General features: G+C 43.0%; 1 protein-coding gene across 5 annotated transcripts in view; it reads left to right on the top strand.

The window, feature by feature from the left end:
- The window catches only part of LOC106577925 (myotubularin), a 55192-nt gene extending 34569 nt beyond the window's left edge, over positions 1-20623 (top strand). For 2 of the 5 annotated variants that reach the window (XM_045701543.1, XM_045701547.1), the window contains 7 exons: positions 855-1040; positions 1162-1317; positions 1395-1442; positions 2681-2773; positions 3000-3113; positions 6113-6289; positions 16765-20623. In XM_045701543.1, the coding sequence (XP_045557499.1) occupies positions 855-1040; positions 1162-1317; positions 1395-1442; positions 2681-2773; positions 3000-3113; positions 6113-6289; positions 16765-16947 (957 nt within the window). In that variant the 3' untranslated portion in view covers positions 16948-20623. Of the gene's footprint in view, positions 1-854; positions 1041-1161; positions 1318-1394; positions 1443-2680; positions 2774-2999; positions 3114-3355; positions 3366-6112; positions 6290-16764 lie in introns of all 5 variants that reach the window. The other 3 variants (XM_045701546.1, XM_045701544.1, XM_045701545.1) reach the window with 3 other exon arrangements.
- Positions 20624-22158: the final 1535 nt, after the last annotated feature.

The raw sequence follows: 22158 nt of genomic DNA, 5'->3' as shown, positions 1-22158 counted from the left end.
GAGATCTCATAGATACGTGGGACTTTTCTAGGTACGTTTCTGGATTCCTTATAAGAGTACTTCCCAGAGAATCTTCTAAGCGGCTTCATGATGTTCTTTCCCTTTTTCTCTGGGTTGATCTAGATGTAGGTCTTTTGGTTTGTCTTCCATGGAGAGATGGACTGTGTGTTGTTTTGTTGTTCACTGTAGGCTCTTGCTAGTTGTCTCCTACATTGTCTGCTGGTGTCAGAAGTAACAACTGAGGAGGTAGAGTTAGAAGCTAAGAGGACACAGCAACTACACTGTGTGTGTGTGTGTGTGTGTGTGTGTGTGTGTGTGTGTGTGTGTGTGTGTGTGTGTGTGTGTTTGGAGTGTGACTCAACACCCACCGCACCCCGCTCAGAGTGAAATGGAATGTTTGGACTCAAATTACTAATATGGAATGCAATCTATATAATAGAGGCTTTTAACAACTAGCTTCCTGACCTGCAGTGTGTTCCAACAGCTGACCACAACCCCGACGCATTTACAGTCAACACTGTTTGAACCCTTCCCTCCTTGAAGTAATCACTGGTCTGACCGTGTTGGATTGGTGAAAGCCGTATAGGGTGAAAACCATAGAATAAAATACTGCATTTCCATGGGTGAAACCTCACTTTCATTTATCCAACCACGTTTAATAAAAATAAAAAAATGTAACCTTTATTTAACTACGCAAGTCAGTTAACAAATTCTTATAACATGCAGGCCAGTGATGGTGTCAAGAGGGAAGAACATATATTTTTTTTGTGTGTTTTCAAACGGGGTGTGTGATTCTCCATTTTTGTCCATGAATGATGACTCTTCAAACTCTGCCGTCTATCCCCTCTCTTTAGGCCACGGGCGGAGGTTACGAGGGTGACGATGCATATCAGAACGCTGAGCTGGTGTTTCTAGACATACACAACATCCACGTGATGAGAGAGTCCCTGAAGAAGCTAAAAGACATCGTCTATCCCAACGTAGAGGAGTCGCACTGGCTGTCCAGTCTGGAGTCTACACACTGGCTAGAACACATCAAGGTAGTGGGGTACACACACTTCCCACAGCCCTCTCCTCCCTGGAGCTGGCCAGCTAGCAGATCAGTGGGGGGGTAACGGTGTGCTGGTCCTCTGTAGTGAATCTCTCTCTGTTGCTCTCTAGCTGGTCATATCTGGAGCCATCCAAGTAGCAGACAAGATATCGGGTGGTAACTCTGTGGTGGTCCACTGTAGTGATGGCTGGGACCGGACGGCCCAGCTCACCTCTCTGGCCATGCTGATGCTGGACAGCCACTACCGCACCCTGAGGGGATTCCAGGTAAACCACTCTGTGACAGCGGCTAATGTAAAAAGAGCTTTATAAAGTACATTTGATTTGTGATTGATTGATTCCAGGTACTGCTGGAGAAGGAGTGGATCAGCTTCGGACACAAGTTTGCCAATGTAAGTCCACCCTCTTCCAAGGCATTCACTCAAAGTTTATGATGAGAATGGAAAAAGGGCTTAGCTCAATCTGTTGTGTTGAGGAATTTGAACTCTGATAATGAAGAGTTTTCAGTCATAGGTTTTCTTTATTTGTGCTGTCAACTGGGGACCAAATGATCTGTGGGAAGCAGTGGAGGCTGCTGAGGGGAGGACGGCTCATAATAACAGCTGGAACGGAGTAAAATGGAATGGCCTGCTACTTGGATAAACAATTCCACTCCAGCCATTACCACAAGCCCATCCTCCCAAATTAAGGTGCCACCAACCTCCTGTGATGGGAAGCAACTAAACTGACCAATATTGTGTACAGATAAATGACCAGGAAGATGAGAAAAAAGAAGAAACCTGCACGCTGCTCTTGCTATCATCGCTGCTCTTTATTAAGCTTTACCTATCGGCCTCCAGGCCTTCCTCAGAGCTTTACCTATCGGCCTCCAGGCCTTCCTCAGAGCTTTACCTATCGGCCTCCAGGCCTTCCTCAGAGCTTTACCCATCGGCCTCCAGGCCTTCCTCAGAGCTTTACCTATCGGCCTCCAGGCCTTCCTCAGAGCTTTACCCATCGGCCTCCAGGCCTTCCTCAGAGCTTTACCTATCGGCCTCCAGGCCTTCCTCAGAGCTTTACCTATCGGCCTCCAGGCCTTCCTCAGAGCTTTACCTATCGGCCTCCAGGCCTTCCTCAGAGCTTTACCTATCGGCCTCCAGGCCTTCCTCAGAGCTTTACCTATCGGCCTCCAGGCCTTCCTCAGAGCTTTACCTATCGGCCTCCAGGCCTTCCTCAGAGCTTTACCTATCGGTCTCCAGGCCTTCCTCAGAGCTTTACCTATCGGCCTCCAGGCCTTCCTCAGAGCTTTACCCATCGGCCTCCAGGCCTTCCTCAGAGCGTTTGTGTGTTCACAACCTGCACCCCTGTGTAGATACTGCTCCACCCACCTCCGTTTAATACATCCAATGGGGTTGGAATTGAGGGAAAATAAGCAAGCGTTACAATGTGCATTTCCTAGTTATTCTAACAAAGTGTGCACCTGCGACTATGATGGCTCAGATGTGCGAGTGCCTTTTTTTGAATTTAGAATGACCAGGAAGACCTAACTAGAGGTAATAAGAATCTGTTTGCACTGTTTGACTCTTTTTCTCTTCTCTCTCTGTGTCTCTGTGTCTCTGTGTCTCTGTGTCTCTGTGTCTCTGCGTGTCTATAGAGGATAGGACACGGTGATAAGAACCATGCTGACCAGGACAGGTCTCCTATCTTTGTACAGTTCATAGACTGTGTCTGGCAGATGACCAAACAGGTAGGAACAGGACACACCTGTGTAGCGCTTTGTCTTAATTTGTCTTTTCACGATCTTCTGACTTCTTCAACTGTATTGGAGGAGAAGGTCCAAGGTCCCTCCCCTCGAACCTTCTTCTCCAATGCATATTGAGAAGGAAGTGGGGAGAGAGGATGCAAGGAATGAAGGAAGAATTTACTGAGAAAAAGCCTATGGGTTTAAACCTCTCTCTCCCCTTCTCTTCCAGTTCCCGACAGCGTTTGAGTTTAACGAGCGTCTCCTAGTGACCATCCTGGACCACCTGTTCAGCTGTCGCTTTGGAACCTTCCTCTACAACTGTGAGAGTGCTAGGGACACTAACGTAAGTTGTCTGTCTGTCTTTGGAACCTTCCTCTACAACTGTGAGAGTGCTAGGGACACTAACGTAAGTTGTCTGTCTGTCTTTGGAACCTTCCTCTACAACTGTGAGAGTGCTAGGGACACTAACGTAAGTTGTCTGTCTGTCTTTGGAACCTTCCTCTACAACTGTGAGAGTGCTAGGGACACTAACGTAAGTTGTCTGTCTGTCTTTGGAACCTTCCTCTACAACTGTGAGAGTGCTAGGGACACTAACGTAAATTACCTGTTAGGGCTGGGAATTTCCAGGGACCTCACGATACGATATTATCACGATACTTAGGTGCCAATATGTTATTTATTGCAATTCTATATGTCTTGCGATTTGATAATGCAATTTTATTTTATTATTAGATTTTTTTTTTAATTGTGGTTCGATGTTCCAAGCCATGAGAAAATGAGTTTTAATCAGTCATGGAAATAGAAGTTCTGAAACCAAATTGGTCCTCTATTTTAAAAGAATATGGAGTACAAGCTATGAAGGAAAAATATTGGAGTTTTGGTGCAGGTATAGTCAACTAGTGTAAAAATGTGTGTATATATATATTGTTAAAATGATATGATATATCGTTAAAAAAAAATATCCCAATATTTAACTGTATCAACAAAAAATGATGTCTGTCTGGCTAGCTGTCTGTCTGTCTGTCTTCGGAACCTTCCTCTTCAACTGTTAGAGTGCCATGGACACCAACGTCAGTTTCTCTCTGTCTGTGTGTGACCTTCTCTCTGCCTGTCTTTTCTACATTTGTCTTATTGCACTTTCCAATTCCCAGCTAGCACATAACGTTCTGAGAACCGTATGTTTCTTAGAGCTTGGTGAGAGCCTTGGTTGTTTAGGTGGGAATTTCAGTACAGCATAATGTTTTCAGCAGGTTTCCTCTGGATTCTATTTAAAGTAATGTTCCCAGAACATTAAGAGAACTTTCCATTAAAAAATGCAAGAAAACACCAGTCCAATGGGGAAACCAAAAATGAACATTCCCACAACTTTCAGTTAACTAAATGTGCTAGCTGGGTCTTTCCCATCCCTCTACAATATTTTCCTCTGCCAACCCTCACTCTCACTATTTACCTTCTATTTTACATGTCATCTGGCCCGCGAGCCCATTCAGTCAGGCTCGTGGGTGGTGCTCAATGGACATTTTAATGACTAAAGCCAAATCCAAACTGTGTAGAATGATAATGGACCTACATTTACAGTCTCTTCACTCTGCCCAGCTTGCTGACAGTCATTTACAGTCTCTTCACTCTGCCCAGCTTGCTGACAGTCATTTACAGTCTCTTCACTCTGCCCAGCTTGCTGACAGTCATTTACAGTCTCTTCACTCTGCCCAGCTTGCTGACAGTCATTTACAGTCTCTTCACTCTGCCCAGCTTGCTGACAGTCATTTACAGTCTCTTCACTCTGCCCAGCTTGCTGACAGTCATTTACAGTCTCTTCACTCTGCCCAGCTTGCTGACAGTCGTTTACAGTCTCTTCACTCTGCCCAGCTTGCTGACAGTCATTTACAGTCTCTTCACTCTGCCCAGCTTGCTGACAGTCATTTACAGTCTCTTCACTCTGCCCAGCTTGCTGACAGTCATTTACAGTCTCTTCACTCTGCCCAGCTTGCTGACAGTCATTTACAGTCTCTTCACTCTGCCCAGCTTGCTGACAGTCATTTACAGTCTCTTCACTCTGCCCAGCTTGCTGACAGTCATTTACAGTCTCTTCACTCTGCCCAGCTTGCTGACAGTCATTTACAGTCTCTTCACTCTGCCCAGCTTGCTGACAGTCATTTACAGTCTCTTCACTCTGCCCAGCTTGCTGACAGTCATTTACAGTCTCTTCACTCTGCCCAGCTTGCTGACAGTCATTTACAGTCTCTTCACTCTGCCCAGCTTGCTGACAGTCATTTACAGTCTCTTCACTCTGCCCAGCTTGCTGACAGTCATTTACAGTCTCTTCACTCTGCCCAGCTTGCTGACAGTCGTTTACAGTCTCTTCACTCTGCCCAGCTTGCTGACAGTCGTTTACAGTCTCTTCACTCTGCCCAGCTTGCTGACAGTCGTTTACAGTCTCTTCACTCTGCCCAGCTTGCTGACAGTCGTTTACAGTCTCTTCACTCTGCCCAGCTTGCTGACAGTCGTTTACAGTCTCTTCACTCTGCCCAGCTTGCTGACAGTCGTTTACAGTCTCTTCACTCTGCCCAGCTTGCTGACAGTCGTTTACAGTCTCTTCACTCTGCCCAGCTTGCTGACAGTCGTTTACAGTCTCTTCACTCTGCCCAGCTTGCCGACAGTCATCCAGATGAAAGTGAGACAGATAACATAGTAAATATAATCCATTTTAATTCCGTCCCTTCAGACCTCTGAAGGCCGAATGCGGCCCCATGGGGAAATTAGTTTGACACCCCTGCTCTACCTCAATCTCATACCCTTTCTTTGTCTTTCTATTCCTCCCTCCCTCCACCTCCCCTCCCCCTCCCCTCCCCCCTCCACCTCCCCTCCCCCCTCCACCTCCCCTCCCCCCTCCACCTCTCCTCCCCCCTCCACCTCCCCTCCTCTCTCCACCTCCCCTCCTCCCTCCATCTTGATCATGTGAAGTAGAGCAGAAGAGCGACGGGACGCATCACTGGTTCTGGGGTGCCGTAATAATGCTCTCTGACACACAGACGAGAGTCTCCATAAGACTTGAATTATTGTTCCAGAATCCTTCATGTTCCTTCTGTGATTCCGATGGCTCAGATCATTTGTGGGTTTGATTCAAACGGGTCATACTGAATAGATTTATGTTTACTGTTTACTGCTGCGCATAAAAGTGTGTGCTAAAAGACCATATTAATGATCTTCTCCATCTCTTTCTTCAGGAGTTGTGGTGGAAGACACTGTCTCTGTGGTCCCTGGTTAACGTCTCTCTCTAACCCTCCTAAATCATTATTCTCGTTCTCTCCCCCCTCCCCCCCTCTCGCTCGCTCTCTCCAGGAGTTGCGGTCTAAGACTGTGTCTCTGTGGTCGTTGGTAAACAGTGATCTGTCCTTCTACCAGAACCCCTTCTACACCCCAGAGTCCAATAGAGTCCTCTACCCCGTAGCCAGCATGAGACACCTAGAACTCTGGGTGACTTACTACATCCGCTGGAACCCTCGCATTCGACAACAGGTAAATTAATAGAATAACATGTAAGTTACAATGGAAATACTGTGGTTGTAGTATCCATTCCAACCCTCTCATTCAACAACAGGTAAATTAATAGAATAACATGTAAGTTACAATGGAAATACTGTGGTTGTAGTATCCATTCCAACCCTCTCATTCAACAACAGGTAAATTAATAGAATAACATGTAAGTTACAATGGAAATACTGTGGTTGTAGTATCCATTCCAACCCTCTCATTCAACAACAGGTAAATTAATAGAATAGCATGTAAGTTACAATGGAAATACTGTGGTTGTAGTATCCATTCCAACCCTCTCATTCAACAACAGGTAAATTAATAGAATAACATGTAAGTTACAATGGAAATACTGTGGTTGTAGTATCCATTCCAACCCTCTCATTCAACAACAGGTAAATTAATAGAATAACATGTAAGTTACAATGGAAATACTGTGGTTGTAGTATCCATTCCAACCCTCTCATTCAACAACAGGTAAATTAATAGAATAACATGTAAGTTACAATGGAAATACTGTGGTTGTAGTATCCATTCCAACCCTCTCATTCAACAACAGGTAAATTAATAGAATAGCATGTAAGTTACAATGGAAATACTGTGGTTGTAGTATCCATTCCAACCCTCTCATTCAACAACAGGTAAATTAATAGAATAACATGTAAGTTACAATGGAAATACTGTGGTTGTAGTATCCATTCCAACCCTCTCATTCAACAACAGGTAAATTAATAGAATAGCATGTAAGTTACAATGGAAATACTGTGGTTGTAGTATCCGCTGGAACCCTCTCATTCAACAACAGGTACTTTTGCTACAGTATGTCCCAATTACCACTTCTTCCTACCAAAGTATGCACTTGTTCACTTCCCTTCACTGATTTTAAAAAGGCCCCTGCCTCCACCAATACAATGCTTTTAGATTTGTGGAAAGTAGTGAATCAATGATGGATCAATAATATGGCAAAAAAAATAGCAATTTAACTTAATGCTGTTGGGATTTAGCTACAATACTGGATACACAGCACTGAACAAACTGTACAGTCAAACAGTCTGGCCAATCAGAGTTGGGGTTATCTTGCGATCAATGTTCCCTCAAAATTTTTTCGTCACTGAGCTAATTTCAGGTCTGCTCGGCGCAAACTTGAACGTTGTGAAAGTTCTGTGCAACTTCTGGCGCACGTTTATTGTGAACACAGGCTGTACCCACTTTAACTTAGTGGCTGATCATAATGTAGGCCTACCAGAGTGGCCTACCATCAAAAACAATGTACAAAATGCATCCCATAACATTTTAACATGGAAATATCTGTTCTATCATTCAGCCTACAGTAGCAGCCAATGTGTGGTGTTCAGTGTAGGCCTACATTCTGTGAGAGTTTTGGGCAAAAACATTTAGGGCTTGACATTAACCTGTTTATCCACTTGTCTTTCACATAAAGGTGGTGACTGGAAATGTTGTTTGACGCAAGAAACCACTTCACAAAATAAACTTCCGTATTATTCCTGTAACATTATTACAGAAAATCAGACCAATTATGCTACCTGCTGCTTATTGGCTGCTTTGCTTATTCAAGCCTGTCTCAAAATACAACAGTCTGTAGTGTACGGGCTGAGTCATGCCTGGCAATGGATTCTACTCCAGTGTGTCTGCCTACAAGAAAATACTTTGCATAGTTTGTTTTGTTTGAGTGTGTTGCATTGGAAGTGGCTGATATTAGCAATACCCGCAGTAGAGGGCAACGTTGATCGTGTTAACCAGTGCCAGACTTGGGATGGAAGAAGTGCAGGAGCTGTCATTTCCAAGTCGGTCCATTTGGACTATGTTCACTGAAATTCACAAATTACAGTTTTTTTAGTTTTTCTTATGCAATGGAGACCTCTGATAATTCACTGTTAACGGGTTAAACACATTTTCCATGACTTTTAACCAAACTGTCATGACTATTATTGTAGCCTACATGAGAAAGTATGAATTATTGACATTGTAAAGCTGCTGTCTGATTCCATGTAGACCTACCACCTCCTGCCGTTGAGCCCTTGATCAAGGCACTTAGCCCCCCACATAGAACTGCACTGTTGTGGTCAACCCTCCATCTGGAGAGCTTTACTACCAAATACTTTTGTCTTTATAAAATGATTCCCCCATTCAATAAATCAGGGGTCAAATGGATAAGGTAGGCTACTTCAAAAGAAAGGTATTCATGTTTTAGGGAAGATCTATGCACAGCAAGTTATTTGTCAAGTAGGCTATTCTTAGAATATTTAGAATGTTGTCGCAATTACATAGCTAGTGTTTAATAGAGGGGAATCCCAGCTTTCCAACGGTGCGGATATATTTAGGCTCTACAGTGCCGGTGGAAAGGCCCTTATACCTAATTATACCTAATGCTGAATTGTCGCGCTCTCTCTCCTCGGGCAACGGCCCACTCCCTGGCACACACCCAGCACCATAGACATGCACTGAAGGGTCATTCCCTGGCACACACCCAGCACCATAGACATGCACTGAAGGGTCATTCCCTGGCACACACCCAGCACCATAGACATGCACTGAAGGGTCATTCCCTGGCACACACCCAGCACCATAGACATGCACTGAAGGGTCATTCCCTGGCACACACCCAGCACCATAGACATGCACTGAAGGGTCATTCCCTGGCACACACCCAGCACCATAGACATGCACTGAAGGGTCATTCCCTGGCACACACCCAGCACCATAGACATGCACTGAAGGGTCATTCCCTGGCACACACCCAGCACCATAGACATGCACTGAAGGGTCATTCCCTGGCACACACCCAGCACCATAGACATGCACTGAAGGGTCATTCCCTGGCACACACCCAGCACCATAGACATGCACTGAAGGGTCATTCCCTGGCACACACCCAGCACCATAGACATGCACTGAAGGGTCATTCCCTGGCACACACCCAGCACCATAGACATGCACTGAAGGGTCATTCCCTGGCACACACCCAGCACCATAGACATGCACTGAAGGGTCATTCCCTGGCACACACCCAGCACCATAGACATGCACTGAAGGGTCATTCCCTGGCACACACCCAGCACCATAGACATGCACTGAAGGGTCATTCCGATCATGGCTGATATGTCGTTTCTTTTTTTTAAATTGGTTGATCATATTTAAAAGTATGCTTTTACATTAACAACAATTATGAAACTAATTTCCATGACCTTTTCATGAATTACAAACCCTCATTTGACAACTTGGAACAGCGCATCATGCCTTTCAGGCTGGCACGTTTTCAATCTGGTTCAATCTCCAACAGCCTACTGCCACTCACAGCCTACTGCCACTCACAGCCTAGTGGCAAATAAACTTCGACAAATCAGGAAATGAATGCCCACTCTCCATTGCTATTAAATGAAGGTCCTACCTTCATTCCACTTTGATCAACCTTTTTTGCCTCTGTGTGACTCTGGGACAGCGATAGGTTACTTTAATTTTGTAGATGAGCCGATGCGCAATTCCCCCAAAATTAGAAGTGCCAGTATGGCATTCCGGACAGCGCCGGCCCAAGTCAAGCACTGGTGTTAACTAAAGGGGAGAACTAGAAAGTTGAGTGAAGTTCAATCCCGTCTCTGCACGGGCTGATTTTTATTCTGTGGGGCCGTCCCGGTGGGGCTACGCGCCCGCGTGCATCTTAGAGGGAACGTTGCTTGTGATCAGTCTGATTTGTGAAGTATTGCCTCTGGGGTTTGGTTGGTTTGGCTGCAGTGTTGCCGTGGCATCCTGTATGACTTGCAGTGTTGGTGTCTGTTTGCTGCCTGTTCTTACACACACACACACCCCTCTTTCCCCCTAGCGCTATTAAACCCCCCCCGCGCCACACACACACCCCTGCAGCCCAAACATCCCTCTCCCTGTCAACAGGGTCTGAGTCAGTGGAGCAGATAATCCTCTTTCCCTGTCATAATCACACAAACACAGAGACATTTGCTATGTCTTTAACCAAAGCCTACAGGACTGTGTGTGTGTGTGTGTGTGTGTGTCTGCAGGCATGGAATGAAGCTAAAGTAATTCCACTACCTGAACATAGTAAAGCACCCTTTGCTCTAACAGCCACCCAATCAGTTTACTGCCTATTCTTAGTGAACTGATGGAGAGGATTTGTGTTTTGACCAAATACAATGCTATTTTTCAGAGAACAAGTTAACTACTGATTTTCAGCATGCATATGGAGTATGGCACTCAACCTGTACTGCACTGACTCAGATGACTGATGATTGGCTAATAGATGATAAATGGACCTGTATTGTTAGATTTCAGTGCAGCCTTTGATGTTATAGATCATACATCGCTATTGTTGAAACTCACTTGCTATGGCTTTAAATCACCTGCCATCACATGGTTGGAGAGTTATTTAACCAATAGAACTCTATAGCTAATAGTATTCTTCAATGGAAGCTTCTCTAGCATCAGATATGTGACATAATGTCTAGATGCTTTTTATAGCGGAGATGAAGTTTATAAATTCCCTGGCTGGGCTGATGAGACAGTGGATTACGCAGTCAGATGGAACAGAGTAAATAGGCATTTTTACGTCATAGATTTAGCCGGTGGTAACTTGTGGAATAGACACCGGTTGGAATGCAGTTTTAACCAATCAGCATTCAGGATTAGACCCACCAGTTGTATAACATCAGATATGTACCGTGCGGGGGTCCTTCAGGGTAGTTGCCTTGGTCTGTTACTCTTCTCTATTTTTAGAAATGATTTGCCACTGGTCTTACTCACAGCATGAACATGTATGCAGATGATTCCACACTACATGTCAGCACCAGGGTTTCTGTTAGGAAAATGTGGCGCCGGACAACATGACCGGGAAGATTTTAATTTACCAGCCATTTGAGAAATGTACCGGGTGCATATCCCATTAGGGTGTCGACCCACGGTGTTCAGAATGACCAAGATCACATTTAGACTGGTGTCAGGAAAACAACCTCTCAACGTCAACAAAACGAAGGAGATGATCGTGGTAATGCATCTTAACAGAACATGTAACTCATGAAATAAAGCAGTCAATAAAACAGCATTTTCAAACATTCCCAAAATGCAATTCAGTTCCATATGTGACAGAGGAATCTCTGCTAGATACTTTATCAATTCCCTATTACAGACTGTGCATTCGGAAAGTATTCAGCCAACTTGACTTTTTCCACATTTTTCGTTACAGCTTTATTCTGAAAAAAAAGACTTTCTTGTCTATATACACACGATACCCCATAATGACAAGGCAAACTGGTTTTTAGGTATTGTTGCAAATGTAGTAAAAATAATAAACTGAAATATCACATTTATGTTAGTATTTAGACCCTTGACTCAGTACTTTGTTGAAGCACATTAGGCAGCGATTACAGCCTTGAGTCTTCTTGGGTATGACGCTACAAGCTTGGCAAACCTGTATTTGGGGAGTTTCTTCCGTTCTTCTCTGCAGATCCTCTCAAACTCTGTCAGGTTGGATGGGAAGCGTTGCTGCACAGCTATTTTCAGGTCTCTCCAAAGATGTTCAATCGGGTTCAAGTCACCTCCCTGACCAACGCCCTTCTCCCCTGATTGCTCAGTTTGTCGGGCGGCCAACTCTAGGAAGAGTCTCGGTGGTTACAAACATATTCCATTTAAGAATGGAGGCCGCTGTGTTCTTGGGGACCTTCAATGCTGCAGAAACGTTTTGGTGCCCTTCCCTAGATCTGTGCCTCGACACAATCCTGTCTCGGAACTCTACGGACAATTCCTTTGTCCATAGACTGAAAATTCCTGTCAACTGTAGGACCTTATATAGACAGGTGTGCGTGCCTTTCGAAGTCATGTCCAATCAGTTGAATTTACCACAGGTGGATTCCAATCAAGTTGTAGATGCATCTCAAGGATGATCAATGGAAACAGGATGGACCTGAGCACAATTTCAAGTTGCATAGCAAAGGGTCTGATGACTTATGTAAATATTTTATTTCTGTTTTTTTATTTTTAATACATTTACAAAAAAATTCTAAACCTGTATTTGCTTTGTCAATATGGGGTATTGAGTGTGGATTGATGAGGATGTTTTAAAAAAAAAAAAAAAAAAAAAATCAATTTGAGAATAAAGCTAACGTAACAACATTTGGAAAAAGTCCAGAGCTTTGAATACTTTCCGAGTACCATGTGCTAGCTAGCTAGCTAACGTTACATGTGTAGTAACATTATTCGTATCTCAGAGCCATTTGCATTGCTAGTTATAGCTAGCTATCATTGAACCTGGTTGGTTAGTTACCTGCAGATTCATGCAGGGTAGTAACATCATGAGTTGGGATTATGGTTAATTGTTTAGTTAGCTAGCTACATGTCTTAACAAAAGACTCCACTATGCAAGTAACCATTTCAATAGAATGTCACTGTGACAACTGTTGATAGACGTAGCTGGCTATCTACTCTGATTTCAGAGCACTCTCCTCTGAGTGTGCCAAAGCACAGAATAATTGACAAATTTACTAACGCTCAACACCCGTTGAATATGGCCAGTGACATAATGTAAAAAAAGCATAATAAATGTTTTGCCAGCAGCACAGTTGCAGTCACCAACACTCTGGATAACATGAAAACAGCCTAACCAGCTCTGCTATGGAGAGTAAAATGGTTAGTGAGCTGTTCTCTCATTTGTGTCTGGAAGTAGCTAGCCAATGTTAGCCAGTTAGTTTGGGTGCTTGACTGCTGTTAATAGGTCAGAACGCTGGGATCAACCCTACTCCTTGGCCAGAGCGTCCAGTGTGCACTCTGACAATCTGACAACTCTGAGTTTAGGAGCATGCTCTGGCACGCCAGATTAAATTTACGGACACACCCGTAGTATAAACCAGCCTTTAGTCTTGAAGTCTTTGGATGTTTAGTACATAGCCTCACATGTGAATCCTTAAAGAGATGGGTGGGGCTAAGGCTTAAGAGTGTGTGAACAATGCTGAATGGGTGTAGACGAAGAGCTTTCCAGTAGGTTTACCAAATATTCGAGGGCCATTTTCTCAAATGTGAGGTATGGCATTCTGGAAGTTTATTAACTTTCAAAGCAGAATTACTTTCCCATTGTTCCTCAACTGTAGTGTCTGATATAACATTTTCTACCTCCGAGTCTCTACTTTTATCCAATGTAAAAAAACACCAATTTCAAATTTTGCTATGTAATATCGAGACGGTCGGTCACATTTGGTTATATTAATTTCTGTTAATGCATATATTAATTAGTCATCTACTGTTCTCAGTCTTGGAGTGGAAACGTTGTTTGTGGAGTTCAAAACCTCCTACACTTGTGAGAAACAAGTTTTGGTTTATTTCATAACCATCATGTAGGAGATTTGTAAATGTTTTCATGGTCTTTTGTTTGGAGGGCTCCATGTGAGCAATGAGCATGTCTGGTTTCTCTATCCTGATAATGTTGAGGGAGCGAGCACCTGAGCATGTCTGGTTTCTCTGTCCTGATAATGTTGAGGGAGCGCGCACCTGAGCATGTCTGGTTTCTCTGTCCTGATAATGTTGAGGGAGCGCTCACCTGAGCATGTCTGGTTTCTCTGTCCTGATAATGTTGAGGGAGCGCTCACCTGAGCATGTCTGGTTTCTCTGTCCTGATAATGTTGAGGGAGCGCTCACCTGAGCATGTCTGGTTTCTCTGTCCTGATAATGTTGAGGGAGCGCGCGCACCTGAGCATGTCTGGTTTCTCTGTCCTGATAATGTTGAGGGAGCGCGCACCTGAGCATGTCTGGTTTCTCTGTCCTGATAATGTTGAGGGAGCGCTCACCTGAGCATGTCTGGTTTCTCTGTCCTGATAATGTTGAGGGAGCGCTCACCTGAGCATGTCTGGTTTCTCTGTCCTGATAATGTTGAGGGAGCGCTCACCTGAGCATGTCTGGTTTCTCTGTCCTGATAATGTTGAGGGAGCGCTCACCTGAGCATGTCTGGTTTCTCTGTCCTGATAATGTTGAGGGAGCGCTCACCTGAGCATGTCTGGTTTCTCTGTCCTGATAATGTTGAGGGAGCGCTCACCTGAGCATGTCTGGTTTCTCTGTCCTGATAATGTTGAGGGAGCACCTGAGCATGTCTGGTTTCTCTGTCCTGATAATGTTGAGGGAGCACCTGAGCATGCATAGAAGTACATGACCTGCTGTGCGAAATGAAGGAAAGTTTTATTTTTATTTCATTTTTTTACATCTGAGAATGATAATATATTCAAACTATAGTTCCTTACAGTAAGCTATTTAGAAAAATCTTTCCAACAATCTCCCCCTCTTGATAATCACCAATCATCGTTGGGAAAGAGCAATGTGTCCATAGGTCTACTACTGCATTGGCCTATAGGCTGTGAGTTCCATGCACTCATTTCTTCAGCCGCCAATGCATCATGCTGTATCAATGTGTCCATATGTCAGAGGCTGGTGATCTCGCATTAGGGGACCTTTAACTTTTAGATTTTATCATTTTATTTCTTATGATTAACAACATGAAAATAATTTTGAGAAATGAAAATGTTATTATTGAAATTGTAGAATAAATTGTAAGCTTCCCCAAACAAGAAACTCATGCAAAGTAATTGCCTCCACATTTCCATGGTCAGATTTGGCCTATAGGCTACTTTTGAAGCAAGGTAAGACATGCCTCATGATATTAAATTGGCATTTTCCAGTTTCAAATAATATGAAATGGCATTTTCCGGTTTCAAACAAAGTATGTTTTCAAAATGCATACTGCCTCCTGTGCACATTCAGTGGTGGGTGATAGACTGATAGCTGGTTGCCTGCACTTGGGAGGCGCGCTTCAATTACCAATTGAGAAATATAAATAGTAGCTCTTTTTAATCGTGCACCAAAACAGTTTTTAAGACGTGATGGCATTTACAATTGTTGCGCAAATAATGAGCTGATAAAAGCACATGTTTTACTCCAGCAGCAACCAGCTCAGGAACTGCAGGAGAAATCGCACTCAAAATACTCTGTATGTTGTGTGATAGTTGTGTTGGATAAATAAGATACATGATGACTAACGAAAATACACACGGGCCATTTTAATTCCTCAAAATTATACAAATTGACCTATAGACCGATAAGCATGGCGGTCAAATGTATTTCCATCAATGAATAAAAATATATATTTTTAAATGTATCTCCCTGGCATTTTGGCCGGCAAGTTTTTTATTTATTTATCGGCTTTAACATTTTTTTTTCACGTTCAAAAGTTGGCAATTTCTGGCTAATGGAAATCCTGGTCAGCACCCAAAGCCAATGAGCCTACACAAATTCTAAATAAGAAGTTAGTCAGTATCAGAATGGGTGAATTTTATAATAAACTGGTCTTAAATACATCTACAACTAAAAGCATTGTATTTGGTTCAAAACATTCTCTGGAGTTGTGTATAAAAGGTGTGACCATTGAGAGTTAAGGAAGCTGAAGGTGTTGTGAAGATGGGGAGAGGTATGTCTGTTTATTAAAATATGTTCTGTGTTTTTGACACATCAGCTGTGCTCTTGTCCCATCTTCATTACTGTCCAGTAATATGGTGCAGCTGGCTGAAAACTAAGCAGAATGCCTTTCCCGTAACTGCACACAGAACTAACATCAACAACATGCATTCCAGTCTTTCCTGGTTGAGGAGAGATTAACTGTATCTCTTCTAGTTTTTATGACAAGCATTACTATAATGAAAATTCCAGATTGTCTGTATAATCAAATAACATTCAGCTCAGACACCCATACATACCCCACAAGACATGCCATCGGGGGTCTCTTCACAGTCCCCAAGTCCAAAACAAATTGACAGCACCGCACAGTATTATACAGAGCCACGATCGCATGGAACTCCCTTCCATCTCTTTTTACTGAGCAAACAGTAACATTACCTTTTATAAAAAGATTGGACATCTCATGCCACTGTGAGGGGACACTAACACACCCAATTTTTGTAGTTGTGTTATATTTTGTATTGTTTGTATATCGTTGTATTTTTAATTTGTTTGACTGTCCTTGTCCATCAGTGTATCAGTGTTATCATGTCCTGTGTTTTTTGTGAATAACTGCTGCTTCGGCAAACACTACTGGGGATCCTAATAAACAAATAAACAGTATTGTGTGTTGGCATCAGACCAGCTTGCTGCTCCCATTTAAAACACTCTAGGCATCAATAATGAATATTCATGTTTTCACAGTGTGTCTCTTGAGTCTCTACCTCTGTGATTGTTTATATGCTTATCTGTTTGCGTTGTTTGCATATAATTAACCGTATTTTTTTTCCCTCTCTCCCCATCCTCTCACCCCTTTGCTTCCTCTCCCTCCTTCTCCTGTCTCCTCCTGTCTCCTCCCTCTCTCTGCCTCCCCCTGGTGGTGGTGATTCCTATTTATATTCTACTCTATTCTGTTATTTTCTATGTTTATTCTACTCTGCTCTATCCTACCCTGCTCTACTCTCCAGCAGCAGAGTCCAGTGGAACAGCGTTACATAGAGCTGTTAGCCCTGAGAGATGAATACCTGAAGAAACTAGAGGAACTGCAGCTCTCTGACTCCTCCCCTAACTCCTCCCACCTATCAAATAGCTCCACCCCCAACGCGGCCTCTCCCACGCAGCACGTCACACACCTGCACACCCCCTTCTGAGTGGGGTTGTCACACACACTCCGACGTACACAACACACGTGTATGCACACTCTCCGGGGTCATGTTGATTACATGTCAGTTCAGTTAATGAATCATAGGAGATTAATTGAAGTTCCAAATTTGAGAGTTAAAAAGTGACATTTTTTCCTAATGAAGATTTTTCAGTTCTGCAGGATTTCAGAATGTTCAGTTCTTTGGAATTTCTGAATTTCAATTCACTTCCTGAAATGGGTTTGACCCTGACACAGGAAGACTTTTTTTGTACATAACGTTTAAAGTAATAATGAAGTCAATACATAACATGGAATAGACGTAACCGTGGTGATTATGCAACATGTTACAGTGCAACATGTCACAGTACAGCCTTTTCACAACTTTAATAGAATATTTGTTTTTTTCCACAAAAACAAAGAAGCCTTAATATAAAATAAAACATATTTTGTAGATAAACAATACTAAAGGTCAAGTGTAAAGGGTTAAAACTCACTGGCTGCATTCCAATTCACCCAGAAGTGTGCATTCAGTCACTCCCCTTCATGCTTATGCATTGTATTGGTGCAAGCATGGCTGGATGGAGTTTCCACTGTATTCCTCACACCAGTCCCTTCCTTTTAAATCTATGAGGGGGAGTGTATGAGTGCACACTTCAGGGGAAGGGTAGAGAATGGGATCGTAGCCCCTGCTCCTCTAGGACCAATACACTGCACTCCTCTCCATGACCAGGGAGGGAATGGGAGACGGGAATGAAAATTTGACTAGAAGTGTATATATGACTAGTTTCCCTTCAATCATTGTGTAGCTGTACTATGTCCCAACATAAGCAATACCAGTCCAATCATTCAGTTAAGTTTGGACAGGGAGCTTGAGTAACTAGTCGACTCTTGATAAGTGCACAGTTGGGTAAGTGCACACCAAGTCCACTGCAATTCCCCCGTCCCAACTCACATAAATTATTTAGCATTCATAACCACAGAAATAGTATAAATCAGTTCTATGTTCATAAGTCCCAAATTGTAGCATTTTAATCGGGGTTGATTGTATTCCAGTGTATGATGTCCAGTAGGCCAAGTATCCCTCTGTATTGTACTGTAGAAGGTCTAGGGAGAGATGGGACACAGTCAGCTGTATTGGTTCCTATGAGAGGTGCTGAGAGTTTTATCTCATATCGTGATCCACTCTAGCCTTGTCCCAAATCTGATTGTACCGTCTTGCCGACTCAAAATAACCCTTTATTTATTTTTTATTGGTCACAGAAACATATTTAGCAGATGTTATTGCGGGTGTAGCGTAATGCTTGTGTTTCTAGCTCCAACAGTGCAGTACTATCTAACAATACACACACATCTAAAAGTAAAAGAATGGAATTAAGAAATATATAAATATTAGGACGAGCAATGTCAGTGGCATTGACTAGAATACAGTATATACATATGAGATGAGTAAAGCAGGATGTAAACATTTATTAAAGTGACTCATATGGTCTTAGTCATGCATTACAATTACCGTATGTGTTGGTAAGACGGCACAAACAGATCTGGCACCAGGCTAGGTCCACTCAGTCCAATAATAGTGACCAGTGGTTCTGCCTCAACCCAACTCTCATTTTGCAAACTTCCAACTTCAGAACCTTTACAACCTGTTACCTTAAACGGTCAAACTCCTTTTGGCATAAACGTAAACATTTGCCATCGACCCTCTTGATCCCAATCCACGTAGCAAAATGGTTTAGCTCAAATTTGCTGAAGGTTTTTGGACTCCCACAGAGTAGGTTCAGAAATAATCTACAAAGAAAAGCTGTGGACAGGAGAAGTTCTTTTGACAAGAGCAATGTCCAGAGGTGGGATCAGATCGGTGGAAGTCCAGAATCATTTAGAACGTTTCAAGGGATCACAATGTGGGCAATGTATTCTCAGACAGAGTTCTTTGGACAAGAATCACCATAGATTTTGAGATTGTTGGGAAAAGTCCGGAATTGTTTAGTGACTCTTTACAGGGCATATCCAGTGTTCTGGAGAACGCTGGTCAGGTCCAGTTCTGTGCCTTTGACCGTCTGAAGTTCAACCTCAGGTGGATGTTTTGTATGTACCCAAACTATAACTTTGTCTTTGTCATTGTTCCTCTGTGTGACATCTGTGGCGAGGGGTAAAGGGAAAGAAAGCACCTGATTGGTTGTGGCAGGAGAAAGGAAGCACCCGATTGGTTGTGGTGTGGGGAAAGAAAGCACCCGATTTGCTGGGGCAGGGGGAATGATGGATTCCGGTGGTTGTGGAAGGGGAAAGAAGGCAACCAATTGGTTGTGTCGGAAAGAAAAGGTCCTGATTGGTTGATACAGTATGTATGCTCCTTCTGGTCAAGACCCTTTGGGTAGGATAACTCTTGTTGAAAACAGTCACCACTGGATATGGAAAGACCATACAAGAGAGAGAACTTAAAGGGCTTGTTGCTGAACATCTATTGAAAGATGGTGGTGATGGTGGGCTAAAAATGAGGTCTCTTGATATTTAAACCTTTCAGGCACTACCTTTTCGCTCCCTAATGCTACCCCAGAATGCGTCACTTCGGAAGACTTTGGCCTCAATGAGGTGAAAAAGTTTAAAAACAAAGCCAAGAGTGAAATGAACAACAAGGCAAAACACTTTTTGGTTTGTTGGTTGGTTGTGTTTTTAGGCAAAAAAAATGAAATCTATTTTGTTTATTTTTTACTTTATACAAGTACAGTAACTATGATGTAATTACCTCAAACAAAACTGATTTTACTGTTAAGTTGTAAAATATTATTTTATTTAGTGTACCATTTGACACGTTTTATAAAAAGGAAAGTAGTAGGACAAACATTTTTTGTTTTGTTTCTTTGAATAGTTGGCTAATAATTTGTGGATTTCTTGTTACATACATTTTTTTTTTTTCATTTTGGGATTTTGATTTCTAACAGAAGAGGACAGTGAATCATGAATTGTGGGAGATTTGATTCAGTCGGGAATTGATTCAGTTCCTTTTGAGTCTTCACCTGTGATTGTGTAAATAGGGGTGTGATTAGATCAATGGAGTGGCTGAGGATCTGACTTTTCTGGACTGCTCTTCTGGACAGCTAAATGTCCGGAAGCTTCTGCTATTGTGTGGGATTCTCTACTTTACACACAGTCTGCTCGTATGGAACCGGCTGTTCTAGCGAATGGTGCTCTTTTAATAATGTTAGATCAAAACTGAATCAATGTCTGCAAAAACACAATGATAGCATTCTACATGTATTTTTATTTAACCTATATTTAACTAGAAAACTGAATATAATAGCATAACGATCTAATTGCATATCCCCATGAAACTGAGATCAAATAGTTGCTATGCAGATGCTGCATGGAAGTTTCATCTGTAAAAAATTGGGAGAATTATAATTCACCGTTGACACTAGAAATGTGAAGGGTGGTTCTATATGTGTAGAGCTGAGACTGCTTAAAGTAGAGAATTCCGTACAGGGGTCCAGGAAAGTCTGATCCTCGGCCTTCAATCAAACTCATTGTGGTATTTATGCAGGAGCTCTTTTACCCCCATGGTCAAATATAATCCCTGAACAGTGGTAATCATTTACTACCACAAGGAAGTATCCCCATCACAAATGGGTGCTTCCATGTTTTTCCACAATGAGAAGGCTATGCATGGACAGTAGTTTGTAAACAAAGACACTGCCATAAACATCGGCATAACGAGTTTGACTGAATTCCAGCCCTAGAAGAATTGAGCACTGATAAAGGCTGTGTAAATGGCACACTATTAGTTCAAATGGCACCCTATTACTGCCAATATAGTGCACTTATTTTGACCAGAGAATAGGGTGCCAGCTGTCGCTAGTGATTTAGTTAATTTTCTTCATGTATTCTACCTTTAACATAGGGATATCTAGTCTAAAGGGATTTCTGTCATATTATAGCCTACTTACTCCCTAGCCTGGTGTACCAGATCAGTTTGTGCTGTTTTGCCAAATCCTTTTGAGTCATGACCATAGGAGTTAGCCTGAGTGCCAGTCTGTTTCAGGGGGCGTACTGTCAAGGGGGGGTGTACTTGTACAACAAGCTGCCTCATGCTACAGAAACAGGAGATCGACTCGTAGAGCAGGAGTCTGTCTGGCTTGGACCAAGCTTACATGCCAGTCTTTGTCTGCTCTGTTCATGGCAGGACGAGCAGATACCAACTGGCACCCAGCCTACATGGGAGTTTTGGCAAGACAACACAAACAGATGTAGGATTCAGGCTGTACTACTCCTCTCATGTATGAGTAGTCCATGTTGGTTGTTGTGTAAATAATGCTGATTAAATTAATTTAAAGATTTCTCACTTAAAAAAAAAACATGTTGAATTGGGTTGTTTCTTTCATTCTTATTCTTGGGGTTATTATCCTTTGTTTATTCAGGTCATATTGAAATGAGGAAAATCTATTTTATGTAATGTCTGCTCATGTGGGTATTAAGACCTTGTCCCTTCATGGGATGTCTCAGCCCTAAACTGACCTTCATAGGATGTCTCAGCCCTAAACTGACCTTGTCCCTTCATGGGATGTCTCAGCCCTAAACTGACCTTGTCCCTTCATGGGATGTCTCGGCCCTAAACTGACCTTGTCCCTTCATGGGATGTCTCAGCCCTAAACTGACCTTCATGGGATGTCTCAGCCCTAAACTGACCTTCATAGGATGTCTCAGCCCTAAACTGACCTTGTCCCTTCATGGGATGTCTCAGCCCTAAACTGACCTTGTCCCTTCATAGGATGTCTCAGCCCTAAACTGACCTTGTCCCTTCATGGGATGTCTCAGCCCTAAACTGACCTTCATAGGATGTCTCAGCCCTAAACTGACCTTGTCCCTTCATGGGATGTCTCAGCCCTAAACTGACCTTCATGGGATGTCTCAGCCCTAAACTGACCTTCATGGGATGTCTCAGCCCTAAACTGACCTTCATAGGATGTCTCAGCCCTAAACTGACCTTGTCCCTTAATAGGATGTCTCAGCCCTAAACTGACCTTCATGGGATGTCTCAGCCCTAAACTGACCTTCATAGGATGTCTCAGCCCTAAACTGACCTTCATAGGATGTCTCAGCCCTAAACTGACCTTGTCCCTTCATGGGATGTCTCAGCCCTAAACTGACCTTGTCCCTTCATGGGATGTCTCAGCCCTAAACTGACCTTCATAGGATGTCTCAGCCCTAAACTGACCTTGTCCCT

Source organism: Salmo salar, chromosome ssa18 (assembly GCF_905237065.1).
Source record: "Salmo salar chromosome ssa18, Ssal_v3.1, whole genome shotgun sequence".
Lineage (NCBI taxonomy): Eukaryota > Metazoa > Chordata > Actinopteri > Salmoniformes > Salmonidae > Salmo > Salmo salar.
The sequence above is the reverse complement of the archived record's forward strand: the minus strand, read 5'-3'. Positions and strand labels throughout refer to the sequence as shown.